Raw genomic sequence first — 18,940 nt, 5'->3', positions numbered from 1 at the left:
GAACCACCTCAACTGCCTGCTCCTCAACACCCGCTCCCTTCACAAACATGCCATCGAACTCTGGGACATCATCACATCACACTCACCTGACATCGCCTTCCTCACGGAAACCTGGACCAACCCCTCCTCGGAACCCGACATAGCTATCGCCACCCCCAAGGGATACAAACTCCAACACAGACCGCCTCAACAGGCCAGGTGGTAGCATCGCCATCCTACCCAGGGACACCATCAAAGTCACCACCAGCTCCCAATACACTATCGACAACACAGAACACATGCATTTCCTAATCCACATTAACAACAACTCCACCCTCAGAGGTACACTAGTCTACAGACCACCAGTACCACACCCGCCTACTGTGACACCATCAGCTCGCACGCCCTCACCTCCACAGACTACATCCTCCTCGGTGATTTCAACTTTCACTTGGAGAACCTTCGAGACCACAACTCAACCTGCCTCATAGACAGCCTCACCAACCTCGGACTCAAACAACTGGTCACCACACCCACCCACTCAGCAAGACACACGCTCAACGCAATTTTCACCTCAAGCCAACACATAGCCTACACCCACACCACCAAACTCCACTGGACTGACCACCACTGTGTCCACTTCTCCTTTAACAAACCCCCCACACACCACCATCAACACACCACACCCTACTGCATGTGGGACAAGATCCCCACAGAACGCCTGAACTCCCAACTGGCTCACAACCTTCCACCACTCCACACAACAACAATCCCAAAGCAGGAGCACACAACCTCTCTAAATGGATCCGTACCTGCGCAGACACACTAGCCCCCTCAGAAAACACATCGCCACCCGCAACATCAAGAAGCCCCATGGTTCACCCCTGAACTCCAGGACTCCAAACGTCGCCAAGTGGAGAAAATATGGCGACAAAAGAACCCTCTACAACCAACTTCTCTACCCTCAAAACTACCATTCGCACCCATCACCAACTCATACAACCACCAAAAGAGATCACTACAAGATACGCCTTGACAACAACTCCCAAAACAGCAAAGAACTCTTCTCCATCATTAAAGAGCTAGCTAAACCCAAAGCCAGCAACTTACACCCCACACACAGCCCCTATGTGACACCCTCTCCAACCACTTCCACCTCAAAATCCTCGACATCCACAACAGCTTCATACCACACACACCCACCGCACACACCCACCACACACACCCCTCACTCACCCAACTCAACCCCCACTCATGACCCCCCCCTTCCCACCACACTCACCACCTGGGCCCCCACCACACAAGAGGAAAGTGAAAAAAACATGAACTCCGTCCACTCCGGATCCGCCTCCGACCCCTGTCCTCATCGCATCTACAACAAAGCCAGCCCAACCATCGCCCCCATACTCCGTGACATAATCAACTCCTCTTTCGACTCCGCCACCTACCCAGACCCCTGGAAGCATGCATAAATCACTGCTCTCCTAATAAAAAAAAAAAAAGCCGCCCCGGAGGTCCTCTCCAACTATCGCCCCATCTCCCTCCTCCCTTTCCCCACCAAGGTTGCAGAGAAACAAGTCAACGCCCGCCTATCCCACTTTCTCGAAGAAAACAACACTCTTGACCCCTCACAATCCGGGTTCCGCAAGAACCACAGCATGCACTGACAACATCAGGACCAAAGTCGACAAAGGCGAGACCGTCGCACTCATCCTCTTAAACATCTCTGCAGCCTTTGACACTTTCCGCCACCACACACTCCGTACCCACCTCCACAACACAGGAATTCAGCACAAAGCCTTAGACTGGCTCACCTCCTTCCTCACCGACCAGACCCAAAGAGTCCGTCTTCCACCTTTCCACGCCACCGCTACCAAGATCGTCTGCGGAGTCCCCCAACGGTCCTCCCTCAGCCCCACACTCTTCAATATATGCAGGATCCCCCTAGCCAACATCCTCCGATCACACGGAATCACTATCCTCTCCTACGCAGACGACACCAAACTCATCCTCTCCCTCACCCGCAACCCCACCACAGCCAAAACGAACCTACATGCTGCTCTCCTCGACACCGCCAACTGGATGACAACTAACCACCTCAAGCTTAACTCCAACAAAACCGAGATCATCATCTTCATCCCGAACAAAACCATATGGGACGACTCCTGGTGGCCCACCACCCTAGGCCCCGCACCCACCCCTGCAAACCATGTACGCAACCTCGTCATCATCCTGGACCCCTCCCTCTCCATGACACAGCAAATCAATGCACTAACCTCCTCCTGCTTCCACACGCTCCGTACTCTAAAAAAAAAAATCCTTCAAATGGATTCCCCCAGAGACCAGGAAGACCGTCACCCCTGCACTCATCAGCAGCAGGCTAGACTACGGTAACTCCCTCTACGCCGGCACCACGCTCAAACTCAAACGCAAACTCCAGAGAATCCAGAACACAGCCGCATGCATCGTCCTTGGCCCCCCCGCCACAAACGAATCTCACCACACCTCAAATCCCTTCACTGGCTCCCCATAGACAAGAGAATCACTTTCAAGATCCTCATCCACGCACACAAATCCTTCCACAACACCGGCCCGACCTACCTCAACGAAAGAGTGAACTTCCACACTCCCACCCACATCCTCCGATCAGCCGACCTTGCACTAGCTATAGTCCCCCTGCATCCAACGAACCACCACAGGAGGCAGGGCCTTCTCTTACCTCGCCCCCACAACCTGGAACTCCATCCCCACCAACCTCCGCAAAACCAAAGACCTCCTACTCTTCAGAAAAAACCTCAAGACATGGTTGTTCGAACAGTAAACCCTCCCCCCCCCCCCCCCCACCCCACCCCACCCCAAGGGCCTTGAGACCCTCATGGGTGAGTAGCGCGCTCTATACATTTTTTTTAATTGATTGATTGATTGAGCCATTGGTATGTATGTTGTATTTGTCTAGCGCAAATCTAGTCAAAAGACAGTGGAGCATGGTACAGGGTCAAAGGTAAGCACATTGTCAATGAGTGATGGGAGAGATGGCTCCTTTCTGGGCTTAGATACATACTGTTATTGTATTGTGATATAGTATTCCTTAAAGATTTGTGTCTTCAACTCTTCCTTCAGTGGAGCATCTTTGGGCAGTCCTTATGGTTTTGGGGATGTGGTTCTAGATCCTAGTTCATGGATTGAAAAGGGCTGCTATTTAGATGGTATTAGCCCAACTTATGCAGCTATTCAATATTGTTCCATATTTGTATTCAGACGCTGCACACATTATATTCAGTCTTTCCAGTGATTAACCAGAAAAAGCTAAAAGTATGGTTCACTAGCTAAGTAAAGTTTAGTCATGGGTGTACTCAAATTTTCCAAAACTTAATCCTGCAAAAACCTAGATGTTAGTAGGGAACAATAGACTAAACACCTGGGACCCCAAGATATTGCCATAACCATGGTCCCCATTCTATTCCCAGCTGTGCCCATTACAGAAATATGTAATCTCAGCATAATACCCGGCTTTCAGTTAACACTAAAAGCCCACATTGTACGCAACACTAAAGCCAATTTTCTCATCTGAGATCCATGCAAAGGCGTTTTCTGTGATTTTTCTGTTTCACAGTTGTTTCCAAAGGCTGACCATTATCAATGCCTTTTTACCAAAATACATTTTCAGAAAGCTGATGCTGCACTCCTGTTCAGCCTGAATAAGTTCGACCATAAAGCTGAACATCTGTGTAAACCCCATTTAACGCCTGTCAAAATGGGTCTAATTTAAGGCACCTGCACTTTCTACTGGGTGCTTCATGGCAAGAGCCCCAAATTTCCCTTGCGGAAATGTATTAACAAGCATTTGCAATGCAATGGATCTCGCATTTGCTTGAGTTGGAGCAACTGGCGTTGTAAATGCCTAAGTGGACTTTTCTTGCCACATAAATTGGTCCTCTCCGCCACATAATTCCAGTGGCCCTGCATATTGGGTGTAAAATTATAATGAAATGAGGCATGCAAAATGTCAACATTGCAAACAAATGTGGCACACTAACTAAATGTCCCTGTTGTAGTGAAAGATGCACTAAGTGCCCACATTACAGTTACATATGGTAAAAGAAGTTCCCATTGCAGTGGCCTATTACATAAATGTCCCCATTGCAGTGACCAACATACCCAACAAATGTTTCCATTGCAGTGACATCGAACATAGTAAATGCATGTCTCTATTGTAACGTGTGGCATGATAAATGCATGTATTTAAATATTATATTTATAGAGTGCTGCGTTTATCCTGGTGCTAGTCACAAAGGTTAAAAAAAGCATACCATCTACACGAGGGCTGTTTTTTCATGAATCTTAGGTATTTTAAATGTTCTGATGCAGCCTCTTGCACTATTATAAAACAGAACATGCCCCAGTTTTCTAACACTGATGTCCAACTGCCCACTAGTTCTGGTCCCATACAGTTGAGGGCCTCTTTGGAAAGCTTTCCAAGGGAATATTGGTCCAATAGGAAAAAAGTAGGGAGATCCTATTGACTGAAAGACAAGGCAACAGGTGATCGACAATGGGCGTGAGTGTGATGGTGGAAAAGAGCGCAGAGGCGGTCTGAGTTAAACTGAACTACGAGCAGACTCAGTGGGGCTAGAGAGATGTCACCTCCCAAGCATTTATAGAAAATATTCTTGGAGATTTAGAAACAAGTGCTACTTTACGAGTTGTGCTGCATTGTGGAATTTGTCTACCCGTCCAAGGATGTGCACAGTATAACTCGTTTCTACATCAGTGGCAGTGCTTGCATCCAGGGTCTTAAGGTCACTTTCCATAAGCCTGTCACCTGAGCCACCACAGAACAGAGCTGCGACCTGGGAGGGAATGGAGGGCAGCAGGAGGCTACTGTAGTTTAACAGTGGAATAATACATAATTTCATCCTGCGTTGTCTATTGCCCCGTACACTTCACCACAAGAACTCCACAGGTGACTAAAACACAAATATTTGTTGTAACTTTCCTTTGAAACATTTGGAAAGCGTTATCCTTGAACAGGTTTTCGATATGAGTTGATCACTAAGCTCTAAGTGAAGTGGTGCCCAGATACGAGCCTGTGAATCGCCACTAATGAAGCAGCAGATGGAGATTGTGCTCTCAAAGCTAGTAAACGTCTGTACAGCTTGTGGGAGTGATGAATCCTGCCCTTGTGAAACCAGTTTAATCAGAAAAAAAAGAGAAAGAAAGGCACCGGACCGGAGAAGAATGCGAGCCGCATAAATACACCAAAGAGCGCCCCGGCGGGCTGAAACAATTCCAAGAGACTGCGTGTGGGCCCCCTTAACCCCTCCCCCCCCACCCCCCAGAGACAGGGGGGCATTGGTAAGTGATCGTGGCTCTGGGTGGGGGCTTTGCGCCTTTCCCTCGAGTGTTTTTTTTTTTTTTTTTTTTTTTTTTTTTTTTCTCCCCCCCCCCCTCCCCCCCCCCCTCCCCTCTGCCGCCCGGGGTGTGGTCCGGTGGGCCTGGTGGAGGATCCAGAGATTGCAGGGTCGGGCGAGGATTTACCTCTTGGGGGAAGAGTTCCTAAGTGGTGGATGGAGTGTCACCCCCCCAGCCCCATAACTTGCCGGACGCTGATGGCCCTGGATGTTGAAGTGTGTGGAAGACGGACGGTGGCACAGGCCCACTGGGATATCGATCCTAGAGTAGGACGAGGAGGGGAATCCCAGTGGCTAAGAGTGGGTGCCAGGGACGTCGGAACCGAAGCTGCCGATCTGCCCCTCATGGGAAGAGGTGGAGGAGGTAAAGACCAAGGGCACGCCAGCAGAGGTGGGAACCCTCCTCCCCCCCCCCCCCCCCCCCCCCCCCCAATCCTCCTGGGGCATTAGTGGACTTTGATAGACTGTGTCGGGGGGGCAAACCGGCGAGGACCGGGCCCTGAGGCCCAAGGAAAGGCGGTGCAAGAAGCATTGCACGGAGTCAACTCACAGGCAGACTCCGGCGAGGCAGACGTAATGGGTAAAGACCGGCAGACCCACCCCGCCACAACGCATACGTACATTGACCAATTTGCCACGGCCCCAGCGGAGCTCGGAAAGAAGACCGAAGGGTGGCGGCGGGAAACAGGCCGGGAGCGGTGATCTGGCAGCCATCCAATCATCCCAAGAAGCGGTGGAGGCTACGATAGGAGAGGTGAGGGTGGATGTGGCCCTTGTACGCCACGATCTCCACAAAGCCACAGCTAGGATTACAGAAGCGGTGTCCAGTATCTCTACAGCGGAAGACGACCTGGCTGCCCTCAAAACACAGGTGTCAGCGCTAACAGCCCGCACAACAGAGCTATATCTGACGCCGGAAACCGATCACACCGCAACAACCTCAGAATTGTGGGACTACCCGAGAACACTGCGGCTTCCTCCCTGGCCACATTCCTGGAGGAGTGGTTCCGATTGTGGATGCCCCGGGACCGTGTAACACCCTGGTTTGGAATTGAACGTGCCCATCGGGCCTTGCGGGCCAGACCCCCGCCGCGGCCGGTGATTCTCCGGCTTTTCAATTTCAGAGATAGGGATGCAATACTTCAAGCGGCACGCTCAAAAGGAGACTTGCACTGTGATGGAACCAAAGTTATGGTGTTCCTGGACTACACAAGAGACGTTCAAGTGCAGCGCCGCTCATTCATAGAGGTAAAACAAAAGCTACGAGCGATGGATGTGCCCTACCGCCTCCTCTTCCCGGCTAAATTACGGGTGGTCCATACCAACAGGACCTATTTCTTCGAGTCCCCCAGACAGGCCTGGACGTGGCTGACTGAGGAGGTCCCGTTGGGCCCTATTGAGGAAAAGCAGCGGCAGACCTTCACTGAACAGCAGAAAGTCAACCGAACGCAACAGTGGGTGGGGGTTCCGCCGTAGAACCCGTTCCAGGAGGCGAAAGGAAGGAGGTGGCTCACCATCGGGCTCCCCCCAGGGATCCGAAGGGGGGAGGGGGAACGCCTTTGGAGTCGGCGGAGATGCGGGGGGGTACAGGAGGTGACTCTTAGATCGGAGACTCTGAGGAGCTGCACCCTGCGGTGGCGGACGACACCGACCTCTCCCGAAGCCCAGTGTTGTGACTCCCCTCCGGAGAGGGGAGGGCATGCCTAGGAGGGCCAGTGGCCAGGATGGGGTCACAGCGCATTCGTTCATGACGTAACACTTCTTAATCCGCAGGAATGGAGGGGTCCACCACAGCTCAGACACTAAGAGTTACCAGCTCACTATGTTCGGGAGTGAGCTGATGGTATTGGGTGACAGATTCTTCTGGGGTGAAGTATGGGGTTGGGGGGGTGGAAATTGGGGGGTATGTTTGGTTCTATTCAGCCAGCAGGCTGCTGTTATTGTTATTTAAAGATTTTGTTGGTTTGTGGTCTCACATACTGGCTGGAAACAGTAGTAGTGGGATGCCCAAGCAGGGAACACACACAGGATGAGATGATTTCTATCTATCCCGGGTTACGCAGGGAGAGCCAGGGGAAAGAATAACGAGGACTGTCCATAGGCAAACAAACGAAATAAATGGGGACAACTCACATTATATCTTGGAATGTCAACGGACTCCTTGATAAGATTAAAAGGTCAGCAGTGCTTACTCACGTCCACAGACATAAACCCAATATACTCCTGATGCAGGAGACACATCTCATTGGAAATCACTGCCCCTTCTTAGCCCGTAAAGGATTTGACAGGGTGTTTCACGTGGGGTTCATGAGAGGCTCACGGGGGTGGCAATAGTGCTGCATCGCTCCCTACCAATGGTGGTGAGACAAGAATGGAGAGACTCACAAGGGAGATATGTGGCAATCTCAGGGACAATAGAAGGTCGAACAATGAACATCGTGAGCGTATATGCCCCCCCGAATATGGTGCGCAAGACTCTAGGAGACCTGACACGAATACTGGCGGAGTTACCCCCCGGGACCACAGTAATAGGGGGTGACTTTAATGCAGTCCCGAATCCAGGGCTGGACACGAGTGGGGGGGGTCATCTGCCCACAGACCAGCCATGGCCTCTAGCTTATCTGGATGGATGTTGTCGGCGGGGCCCTGTGACGCCTGGAGAGCTTGGCATCCATGGCGCAAGCAATTCACGCACATCTCCGCAGCTCATAGTACACAATCCAGGATAGACCTGGTGTTCATGCAGGCCACTGAATGCTGTCACCTTTCCCACATCGAGATTCTACCACGTGGGATCTCAGATCACGCCCCGGTCGGGCTCAGGGTGGGCCTCGCAGATCCGTTGATCCGCTCTATGTGGCGGCTAAATTCCTGGTATCTACAAGACAAGGGGTACGTCGATAGCTTGAGGGTGTCACTACATGAGTACTTCTGTATTAACGAGGGTTTGGTGAGGTCGCCCGGGACCCTATGGGCGGCATGCAAGGTGGTGTTGAGAGGGGCAGCCAAAGGCCTAATCCGTGCACGGGAACGCTCCCGGGCTTCTCGAATCACCCAGCTGGAGGCCCGTGCCATCCACCTAGAAGCAGAGCAGGAGGCACACTCGAACGAATGGATAACCAGACAACTCCTGCTGATTCAGGAGGAGATGCATAGTCTATCCTTAGAAGAGGCCAAACACATGTGGTGCGCTTCCACGGCCCGGGTTTATGGAAGGGAGAATAAGACAGGGAAACTACTATATTGGTTAATTTCCCAGCAGCAGGATTCCCGAATCGTCCCTGAAATTTGCAATGAGAACGGGGAACGCCTATTTAAGCTCCAAGAAGTGGCCGAGACGTTCGTTGACTACTACAGGGTTCTGTATCGAGTGACTAATCCAGAGAGATCGGACTCCTCCGACCAATTCCTGGCAGACATTCTGCTCCCGGACCTGCCCATGGTGGAGGTCCGGACACTTCCTTTACTGCGCGGACTACAGACCCATATCTCTGATCAACAGTTAAGTAAAGATTTATGCTGCAATACTGGCTTCCGGTCTCAAGAGGGTGATGCCCCTGCTGATACACCCGGATCAGTGTGGATTCATGGCCGGACGTAGCACGCGTCACTGTATACGAAGCTCCAAGTGGCCCTCGCAGGGAGACCCAGACTGCCCCATTCATCGACTTCGAGAAGGCGTTTGACTCCGTGACTGGGGGTTCCTCCTCGCAGTGCTCCGGCGTGCCGGTTTTGGACCATGGTTCTGTCGAATGGTACGGGCCCTGTATACAAAGCGAACGACGCAGGTGCAGGTTAATGGAGTCTTATCTTCGGCCTTTCCGATTCATCTGGGAACTCGACAGGGCTGCCCCCTCTCTCCTCTCCATTTTGCTCTGGTTTAGAGAGACATTGCGGCTGCTTGGAATACCATCAAGGGCCCCTCTCTTCAGAAATGGAGACGGGGTGGACTGGTGTGCCGCCCAAGAAAAAGTGGTGTACGATTCAAGGGGATGCCCCCGTAAATATGAGAAGATTTGGGGGAAATGGACTGGACTACTAGGTTGAACCGGCCCAAAAGATTGTGTGTGCATACCCCTTCCTTACTCTCTGTATTATTAAAATATGCAATTTTGGAAATCCTTGCGTTCCTCGGGTACAGAAGAATCAGATTGGTACCAACTGGATGGTCATTTCTAAACAGGCCAAGACTTGTGTGTTACTTGTGTACTTTACCTGTTGTTTTTCTCTTTAAAAGCAATAAATATTTGTTTATAAAAAAAATCTATACTTTTTTTTTTTTTTTTTTTTTTAAATCTTTGGGAGTTGGTAACCGGTTGTGAACATAACTCTCTGCACCAATTACAATACCACATGGTATTACAGTTAACTTATTGGCTTTTATGAGGCCTATTCATGGGGCATCCAGACTAGTGGGTAGGTGGTCTTCACAGGATCACTAGTATATACCTTGGAAAGTATCATTTAGCTTACCACAAACCCTAATTTATAGAACTGTATATGCTCATTAGTTGAAAGTGAGTTCCATGGATATTTACTGTAACTCAGTTGATGTAGGAATGTGGTTCAAATTCCCTTCCATACAAATTGTACAGTTACCTTGGCCATGGGTTATGAAGTAGCTATTTGTCCCTTAAAGGATACATTCAGTAATGAGTTATACAGACACAGGGCATGAGAGTTTTTTTTTTTTTTTTCTAATTCCAGTTCTTAAAAGTACAGTGAATGAAAAGATGATTTTCACATTGAACCTCTTATTTTCTATTCGATTGACAGTTAACGTTGGTGGTTACATCCAGGCTGTATTGGACAGGAACCTTGCAGAGAATATTTCCCGTGTGCTGTATCCCAATGATAATGTAAGTTTATGGGATGCTTATGGAACAGAGTTCTAGGAACACCATTACATTTGCACCAGTGAACTTCTGAGACTGAGCCTTTTCCCCTGCCTTTCGTCTGTCATTCATGTTCTCTGTGGTATGAAGTTATGGGTCTTGTATTACATGTTTTCTTCTGACATAGATGATTGAGTGAGCTGTTTAATTTGGGGAGGTGTTTCATATGTTCACTGCTTCTTCTGTTTCTATGCAATTTGGGCTAGCGACTAGTCTGGATGTTCGTTCAGTGTCTGAGTCTTATACATTATTTTTCTCTGTCCCTTTGCAGTTCTTTGAAGGGAAAGAGCTTCGATTGAAGCAGGAATACTTTGTGGTTGCAGCCACATTGCAGGACATAATTCGGCGCTTCAAGTCCTCCAAGTTTGGCTGCCGTGATCCTGTTCGCACCTCCTTTGATGCTTTTCCTGAAAAGGTGAACTCATCCACTTTTGACATGTCCAGTGGTAAATCATTTGCTACTGGAGGTTTGAGAAGCACTTGGTCCTGTGGGTGGACCATGTGCTTTAGGGTAGTGAAAAACATAGGGCACCTGCTTTAGGAGGGAATGGAATAGAAGTGGTTGGGGGTTATTGCTGAAGAAGTGACAAATGCTGTAAAAAAGGGTGTATATGAGAAATGTCTGAGAGTAGTAATGCATTTAAAGACTAGGTTGGGGGATAATTGGTTGCCATACACCCCCTGACCTACTGGAAGGAACCACTTCAAGGTGTACCAAGTGTAAAGGAACATAGATCCTGGAGTTCTAGGTTATCAAAGTGGACTTTGTGGTGCTGAGCTTTATCCTTCTTGATTCTTTTCTTAGTGCGCAGCTTTTCTAGAAGTTATCAGCCTTTACTGCCTGTTGGTGTAGGAACCACATCCCCCTCAGGGGATTATTGCCATATTTTGGAGCTCTTGCAAATCATGAGGGTGAAGTTTTCTCTTGAAGCTTAAGCTTTGAATGTTCCGAAGCAAAGTTTGTGGGAATGTCTATTCCAAACCAGATTTTCAAGTACTTTGACACTCTATTTCACTACAAACACCCTTTGGGGTTTGATAGGCCATCAGAAATCAAGCTAGTGACTTCCACTCTCCACTTCAGTCCTCTTGAGCTCTCAAGTTGCCCCGTGAGTTTCGACTAGGCCCGACTCTTTCTTCAGGCTTCCATAGTTTAATTGCACATATTACAAATGTAGACCTACACGTAACACAATTCAAAGTAATTTCAGCTAGATATCAAGGACTAACTAAACACCTGGCACATGACACAGGATATCATCAGACCTCTTAATCACTTCAGTCATTAAGTAGACCACTCGGGCTAGCTGTGCAAATACAGTGCGGCTTTTGGTCATAGACATTGCTCCACATTTTCCTCCCCTTTAGGCAGGACTTTTTTAGTGAGTATGCTCCTTTCGTTTATAGTCAGTGCTGTAATGGATATCTTTGCCTTGGTCGGGAGCTCTGGACAATTTATTTTTAGAATTATAGCACTCCTCCTTCCTTGGTCTTGGAGATGGTGTTTTGACTAGAGAGAATGTATTCCTTGGGCTCTTATTGCAAGAAACTGTACTTCATAATTTGGTGTACATTAACAGTTTGAGGGATATTGTTTTTTTGAAGTTTTGTTGCGTTTTAACCACAAAGCAGAGCTTAGAAACTGGATAAGCATGTAGAACAGAATGAAACCAGGTTTCAGAGAGTCACAATGATTAGAGTGAGAAGCAAGCATCGGGCCTAGTGCCGGAGGTAAAGACATGGCATTTGGAGTGGCTGGAAAGACCAGTTCCAAATTTGAGGTCAGATATTCTTACTGACTGTATGTTGAAATAAGTTAAAAGGTTTAATATACCCATGTTTAAGGACCACTTGTTAGACCCTTTCTTTGGGTCTTGGAGAAATCAGTGATTATGGGTATTTTATTGAATTTCTACCACCCTTTTATCAGTGATGTCCCAGGGCCTTAAATACTATTACACTCCACCTGAGCAACTGATTTACACCCTTTATAAACCTGGCATTCAAAATAGTGAGCACGAACAGTAGATACTTATTTTGATATGGTGGTAGGGGTGAAGCATTCTAATGACTCAGTAAACCATACTAAGTAATATCCACGTCTAGTCTGTGAATAATCTTAAGAAATAAAATAATACTTAATATGCAGATAAACAAATCATAAATGATACACACAGAAAAACAGAGGATGCTAGTTCCTTCTGTGTCAGAGTTAGGATGCTAAACATTATTATTGCTCCTAGGTGATGGATTGCCTATAATATTGACATGATGGCCAGTGTTGCCCTATGTGGCTATATTTGGTAGACGCAGGCATCTTTATTATCTCTCACAAGGGATGTGCGTTGGTGCAGAAAATACAGTTACCAAACCTGGTATTGCTCTAACTGTGGATGTACCTCACTGGACATCAATTCTTCAGTACACAACATCAAAATGAAGTGGCCTCGCTCTTGTGCCCTCCCATGAAAAAGAGTGCTTTGACATGGCACTCCTTGAACCTGCATTTAATTATAGCAGCAGATGAGCATGATCATTTAAGCACAGCTTTCCTGAAAAAGGCATCACGCTACATTGTGGCAAAAAAAAGACCCATCTCAACCAATTGAATCATGGTGAAGCCTTTCAAATTCACCCTTTTCTACCTATATTGTGACTCTAGGATCAAGAACTCATTCAAAGACTTTGATAGATCAACTGGCCCACTGGACGCTACTTTTTCCCTTTCACTTAACCATCAATTAATCAGTCATATGTCCTATGTCGTAACAGATTAAATCAGAATTTCCTGTGGAAACTATTTTGTAGTTTCCCCTCTGCCCACTCCCCCTTTTATTGTCTGCAGAAATCCTTTGGCCTGATCCACAGAATTAAAAATATAGGCTTGTCCCTTGTAAAACACCTTCAGTTTTGATTGATTAAGGGCCAAGGGGAAACCGCGGTATCATCAAAGTCATCAATTAGTCCTCTAAATTCTCTACTGTGCCATGCGGTCATGATTGACATGCCAGAGAACATCCAAAAACTGAATTTATCAGGGATGTTATAACTTTTGGTTTTAATGTCTTGAGGTAGCATTTGCTCCTTAATTCTGAAGTCGTTAAAGTTCACCAAGATAGTGCGCGGGAATTTTACATTCAGAGCCATTACTGCTGGAACACGATGTGCCTGAGTGATTAAGTCTAAGCCCTCCGCAGCTTTATCCGGGAGTACATATTTGTGAATAAGGTCTGAAATCACTTTGGTTATCATTTATCCTGCTTTGTGATCTTCAGCTATACCTACGATCCTTAGATTTGAGAATCAGGAGCTCTTCTCAGCATCATCCAATTTTAGTTGGAGTTCCTCGAGTTCTGTTTGAATTGTTGAAATTCCAGTTTCATGTTATTTGAGTATTTCAAATCCAACACTCTTTGCTCTACCTAGGACATATGAGAGGAGAGCTGTAATTATAGCCTTAATTTGTCCCAAATGTTCATTATTCTTTCTATTAGCATTTTCCTGAGATACTTTCAAGTCTCAGAGCTCCTTTAAGATCTGATTAAGAATTGATTCAACTGATGGTGTTGCTGCGGAATGCTCTGGTGGTACTGGGCCTACTGCATCTTCTTTAGGTGTGGCTTACCTGTACCATTGTAGATGTAACTTGTGTTAAGTTAATAGTACTATCTGGCACCTTTGGTAATGCGATGCCAGAACTCTCCAGAACACCGTTCGAAGTCTTGCTTAGGCTACTCTGCTGGCCTATGGATTGGTCAACCGGGTCTGCTGTCACGTTTTTTCCCTTACCGTCCCTTTAGGATTGCCCACTCTGAACAGAGGGTATGCAGGCTTTCCTTTGGAATTATTGTGGGTTTTAGAACTGGGGGTGGTGGTGGTGGGGGGGGGGGTGGAAATCCCAACATCTCCTTGTGTCTTAGAATAGTCTTTTGGAGAGGGACCCCTCCGCACCCAAGGCGGACTGGGGTGGGAGTTGTTGTCATGCGCTAATCGGGCCAGATGGCCCTGAGTCCCCCAGATCCACAGAGGGGACTGCGATGGACATTCCCAGTCGGGACATCACTTGCCACAACCCCCGTGATGAGTCGCTTTGGAGGTTAGCCTTGCTTGCTGGAACCTTAGGTGCTTGGCTTAGTACTAACCGTTTCTGGCTCTTAATTGGCTTTGAGGGTCTTAACCGAGACTCGTGATTTCCCAGCCCCGTCTCTAGTGATGCGTTTCATCTCTTTCATTTCGGCCACTTGTTGTGGGCATGGCAGAGAAGTCATGAGGGAGCTGCAAGCCGCATCTGTGCTACACAGACCACTTCTGCAGCGCATCTCGATCCTCTCTACCTGTAGCGTGGCCTAGAGCGCCCCTCAGGCTGCTTCAACCCCCATCAGACCCAGTTGGACTGCAGTTCCCGTAAATTAGCTAGGTCACTAGAGGTCATGTTGGTTTTGCTGCTTGAAGATATTTGCTGTCCTCTAGCCCCAACCCTTCTCCAAAGTTGAGCGCGGGGTGTCTTGTTATTCTACCATCGGTATTTAGACTCTTGCTGTAATATGTCCCTCGTAGTTGATCCTCACAAAAACAGACCAGATTAGGATGATCGTAGGCACTACATGCTACATACATTTACATAGGCCTCTCACTTGCTGTTTCAACGTGGCAATCTTGCTATCCTGCAGTTCATGGATATCTGGTAGCCTGAAACTATGGAACCAGGGCACTTGGGAGATCACCTGGGGACCAATAAAGTTAACAGTCTGTCTTTAGGCAAGTAAGTCCAAATACCTGGGGCCTCCACCAGGTCCTTCAAACGACCCCCCCCACCCATCCTGATGGTGTTAGAAAAATGCTTGGGAGGGAGCCCATGACTGATAAGGCTTCTGGGTTGGCAGTGGAGGGAGTGAATGTATGGATCACTTGGGGGTCTGGAGGGAGGGTGAGAAGAGCAGTGGGAGTTGGTGGTGGGGACAGGGTGGGAGTGGTGGGCAGGATAGTGGGATTCAATATATAGTAAAACGATGTAGCAGTGCAACTATAGGGTTAATTGTTAGTTACCAAGCACAGGTTTGGTGGGTACCCTAATTACTCTACGATGAGTTATAGATCGCTCACTTTTTTGGGAACGCATTTTAAATTATCAGTGCCCACAGTTAAATTTCCTGGTTATATTCAGCATGCTTTCTTAGCTTCAGCTAATGCTGCAGTCCGTGGTGTCTCAGTATTAATTTGCAAAGAGATTGTCACTGAAATAATTAAGGTATACAAAGATCCTAATGCCAGATGGATTTAGGTTCAAATGAAGCCCCACAAACAATTGATTATTTTTGTTAGTGTTTATGGTCTAGTTGAGGAGTCGCCGGAGATGCTATCCACTCTTGTTAATTACACTAAAGATTTTCCCAATCCACAGATTGCATTATTTGGCAGAACAAGGGCATCATTGGGTTTTATTCTCTGGCAGCAGCAGTTGGTATTATTTTCAGCTTTAGTTGCCAGATACCCATTCTGCAACTGATGGAGTTTTGACCAAAATTAGGTAACAAAAATGAACAGTGTTTTTTTTTTTTTTTTTTTTTTTTCGAAACATTGTATGCAAAAAAGTTAGGTTCTACAATCGGATTTAATGGAACTTGGAAAGAATTGGGACCAGTAGATGCTTTGTCGATTAAGGATGGGAGCGGGGTGGGAGGGGCTGTTTCATTTTATTTTTTTTGCATTAAAGCAAGGTGGTTTTGGTTAATGCCTTTCCACCACCACCAAGTCATGTGATGAATGCTATTTATTGGAAATAATGAAATTAGCTTTTTCAGTAATTTTCATACTTATTTGCTTTTGCTACACAGTGAAAAATGCAAATTAAAAAAAATCTAAATAAAACGACCTATATTTCCCTATGCCTAAGAACCTATCACATGAAGAACAAGGACTGCACCACAGTGAAGTCAGTGGTGTTCCTCCAAAGGTCCGGACATTGTCAGTTATCACCAGAGTTCCTGTCACCAATGTCTAGTTTGGGACACATTCCAACATCACTGATGTCCCATAGTCCGTTTATCACTAAAATAGTTATGATAATGTTTAATGGAGTCCCAAGGGTACCTATACTTAAAATCTAATCTCTTACGCTACCGGTTGGGGTCAGGATTTCCTAATTTCAGTAAGTGGCTTTACCAGTTGCATCTGGGAACTGAAATTTAGGAGTAGGGCTTCAATAAATATGAAAGTTAACATCGCCAGAACCTCATTGGCTAGAGAAATGTATGAAATGGTTCTAGAATTAGGATATCCCCTCCATCAGACAGAACTGGAACCCACGGTAGGAGTGTGAAGATAGACTATCCTATCGTAGTCTCTCTATAGGTGTAGGATGGGCCTTGAAGGATGTTAGCTTATTGGATCTGCAAAGATATGTCACGATGCCCGTCCACCACCAAGATAATGTTGTTTCTGATGCGTGGCGCCAACTGGGATAGAGGTATCTTGTTGCTCATGGGCAGACCCTGTCAGTAGAGACGCCTCAACACAGACCTGCATATCAGTTGAGCATTGTGCAGATCTTTCTGGGAGCAGGTCACCATACCCTGGCAGGCACATCCAGCTCCTCCATCTCTCCACAGTTGGCAGCAATGCCTCTTACAGGTTTCCCAGAGTTGGTCTTATTCTAGTTGGAGAACAGCCACCCCATAGGCTCCACACCCCACCAGATGCCTTCTATACTGTAAGGAGGCCTCCAGATGAAATGCCTAGTATCAGTCAAGGTGGCTACTAATTTTCCTACTCTGATGGCCGAGGCTGAAGCCAGTCAAATCTCTTTTTATCTGAAAGTTAAGAGAGCTTTCAAATTCTAGAGAAGGGCAGCCTTTGGCTGCCCTGTTCTCATGGCTGTAAGGCCCAGGACCACAGGTCATGCCATTTAAGTGTGGTTCTAGTTGATCTGTGTATTGCAGACTGATAGTCTGGCAAGTGTTCTTATTGTTTCAGCCCCTAAAACAACACCGATAATAGGCAAGGAGGACGGGTTTCATTCTGGCTGGGAAACACCAACTCTAAGAAAATTAATGGGCAGTTGACCTCACTACATTCCCCCCCATGAAGATCAGGTTTCCGGAAGAGAACTTTGACGTGCCTTCCTGCATACACTCCTTTGCAGCATGAACAAGCCAGCCTTCACAAAGAGAATTCACAGCATTGTGTAGAATGCAAACAGGGTTGCAATGGACCCCACCATTCATCAAACGCTTGTAAATTTACATGCTCCGACCACCCTACATCTGCCCCCGATAGCTAATCAAAATGCACCACAAATTTGCCTTTATCATTGTCAAGGAGAAGGGGTTCCCTCCAAAGAAGACTCCACAACTACAGAATTGAGATCGGAGAGAGTTCAGTTTAGCATTATTTCGCCATTCTCCCCACAGCTTTATCATGGCAGGGCTCAGAGAGGAGTAGATTTGTGGTCCATGTCATTTTATATATTATGTACATTTATTAGTGCTGTGAGGTAGCCTCCTTATCATGGAATTTCAAGTATTGAAATACTTTGAACTCGCAGGGTCCTTTAGAGAAAATCATTACTTGCATGACAAATCTTTGCCCCTAGTCATAGCTGGCTGCGGTTTTCAAAGTATGTGTACCCGAAACTGGAGTCTTGTGGTCCAAGATCTGGACATCTGTGTTGCAGGTTGGGATAGGTTTTTTGCCTAAGGGCTTGGAACGTTTGTAGTGCTGTGGTGGGTGTAGTACAAAGGCGTTGATTAGTTCTTACTGTATGACCTCTGACCCCCCTACAGGTGGCCATCCAGCTAAATGATACCCATCCGTCACTAGCCATCCCAGAACTAATGAGGATTCTTGTTGACGTTGAGAAGGTGGAGTGGGAAAAGGTAAGGTGGTTTATCCTAATTTAACCCTTCTCCCCAACACCAGGTACACCTTAGTTTGACCGATGTACCCATTGTGTGATGCAGACCACTCCTATCCGCGCACCCACCCCACTCAGGAAAGAAGCAGAAACCCTTAATTACCCTACCACAGCAGCTAATAGACGCACCTCCTCTCATCGCCTCTCCTCTTTCACACCCCCGGCTGTTCATCTCATTCAGTTGCTAAGTCTCTCATCCAACATCACAGCTTTTAGCAATTGCATTCCTATATCAATCCAACTTTGGATGTGACCCAGCTTTCACCCAGTTATTTCATGGTTACCTCTCTCGCCTAGCCTTTTCCGTTACCTTTTTGTTTGGGACACGTTCCGCCTATACTGCTACAGCTTAGTTTCACTCCTCCTTGGCCCACTGTTTGTATAGTTCCTTATTTTGATTTTCCTGTTCCAAACGTAGTCTATCTTTCACACCACGTGTGTACCCGATGCGTTATGCTTATATCCTCTGCATTGTTCCCCAGGCCACAAATGAAGGACATCCACCCCTTAGCTTCTTACATTGTCCCACAGGCCCTCATTTGGAGCTCACATTCTCGTTCTGCTCAGAGTTGGTATCCTAGTTCACTGCAGAAGGTTCCACAATTGCAGCCTCGGTTTTCTCCTTCCATGCATTTGTGTTAATAGCATGTTTTGCATTCTGGAACTTCCACTAACGCCCTCCTTCTTTCTTCCTCTACCTTGCTGCTTCACTTCCCAAGCAATCTTTCAATCCTCACTTTGCT

The 18,940-nt window shown here is 47.2% G+C and overlaps 1 protein-coding gene across 1 annotated transcript in view; it reads left to right on the top strand.

The window, feature by feature from the left end:
* The window catches only part of PYGM (glycogen phosphorylase, muscle associated), a 152,604-nt gene that overhangs the window by 57,364 nt on the left and 76,300 nt on the right, over nucleotides 1-18,940 (top strand). Inside the window, exons 7-9 of the mRNA XM_069208006.1 lie at nucleotides 10,167-10,249; nucleotides 10,557-10,700; nucleotides 18,067-18,159. Coding sequence (XP_069064107.1) covers nucleotides 10,167-10,249; nucleotides 10,557-10,700; nucleotides 18,067-18,159 — 320 coding nt within the window. The remainder of the gene's footprint in view (nucleotides 1-10,166; nucleotides 10,250-10,556; nucleotides 10,701-18,066; nucleotides 18,160-18,940) is intronic.

Source organism: Pleurodeles waltl, chromosome 9 (genome assembly GCF_031143425.1).
Source record: "Pleurodeles waltl isolate 20211129_DDA chromosome 9, aPleWal1.hap1.20221129, whole genome shotgun sequence".
Classification (NCBI taxonomy): domain Eukaryota; kingdom Metazoa; phylum Chordata; class Amphibia; order Caudata; family Salamandridae; genus Pleurodeles; species Pleurodeles waltl.
Note: the sequence above shows the minus strand (reverse complement) of the source record. Positions and strands in the feature narration are given on the sequence as shown.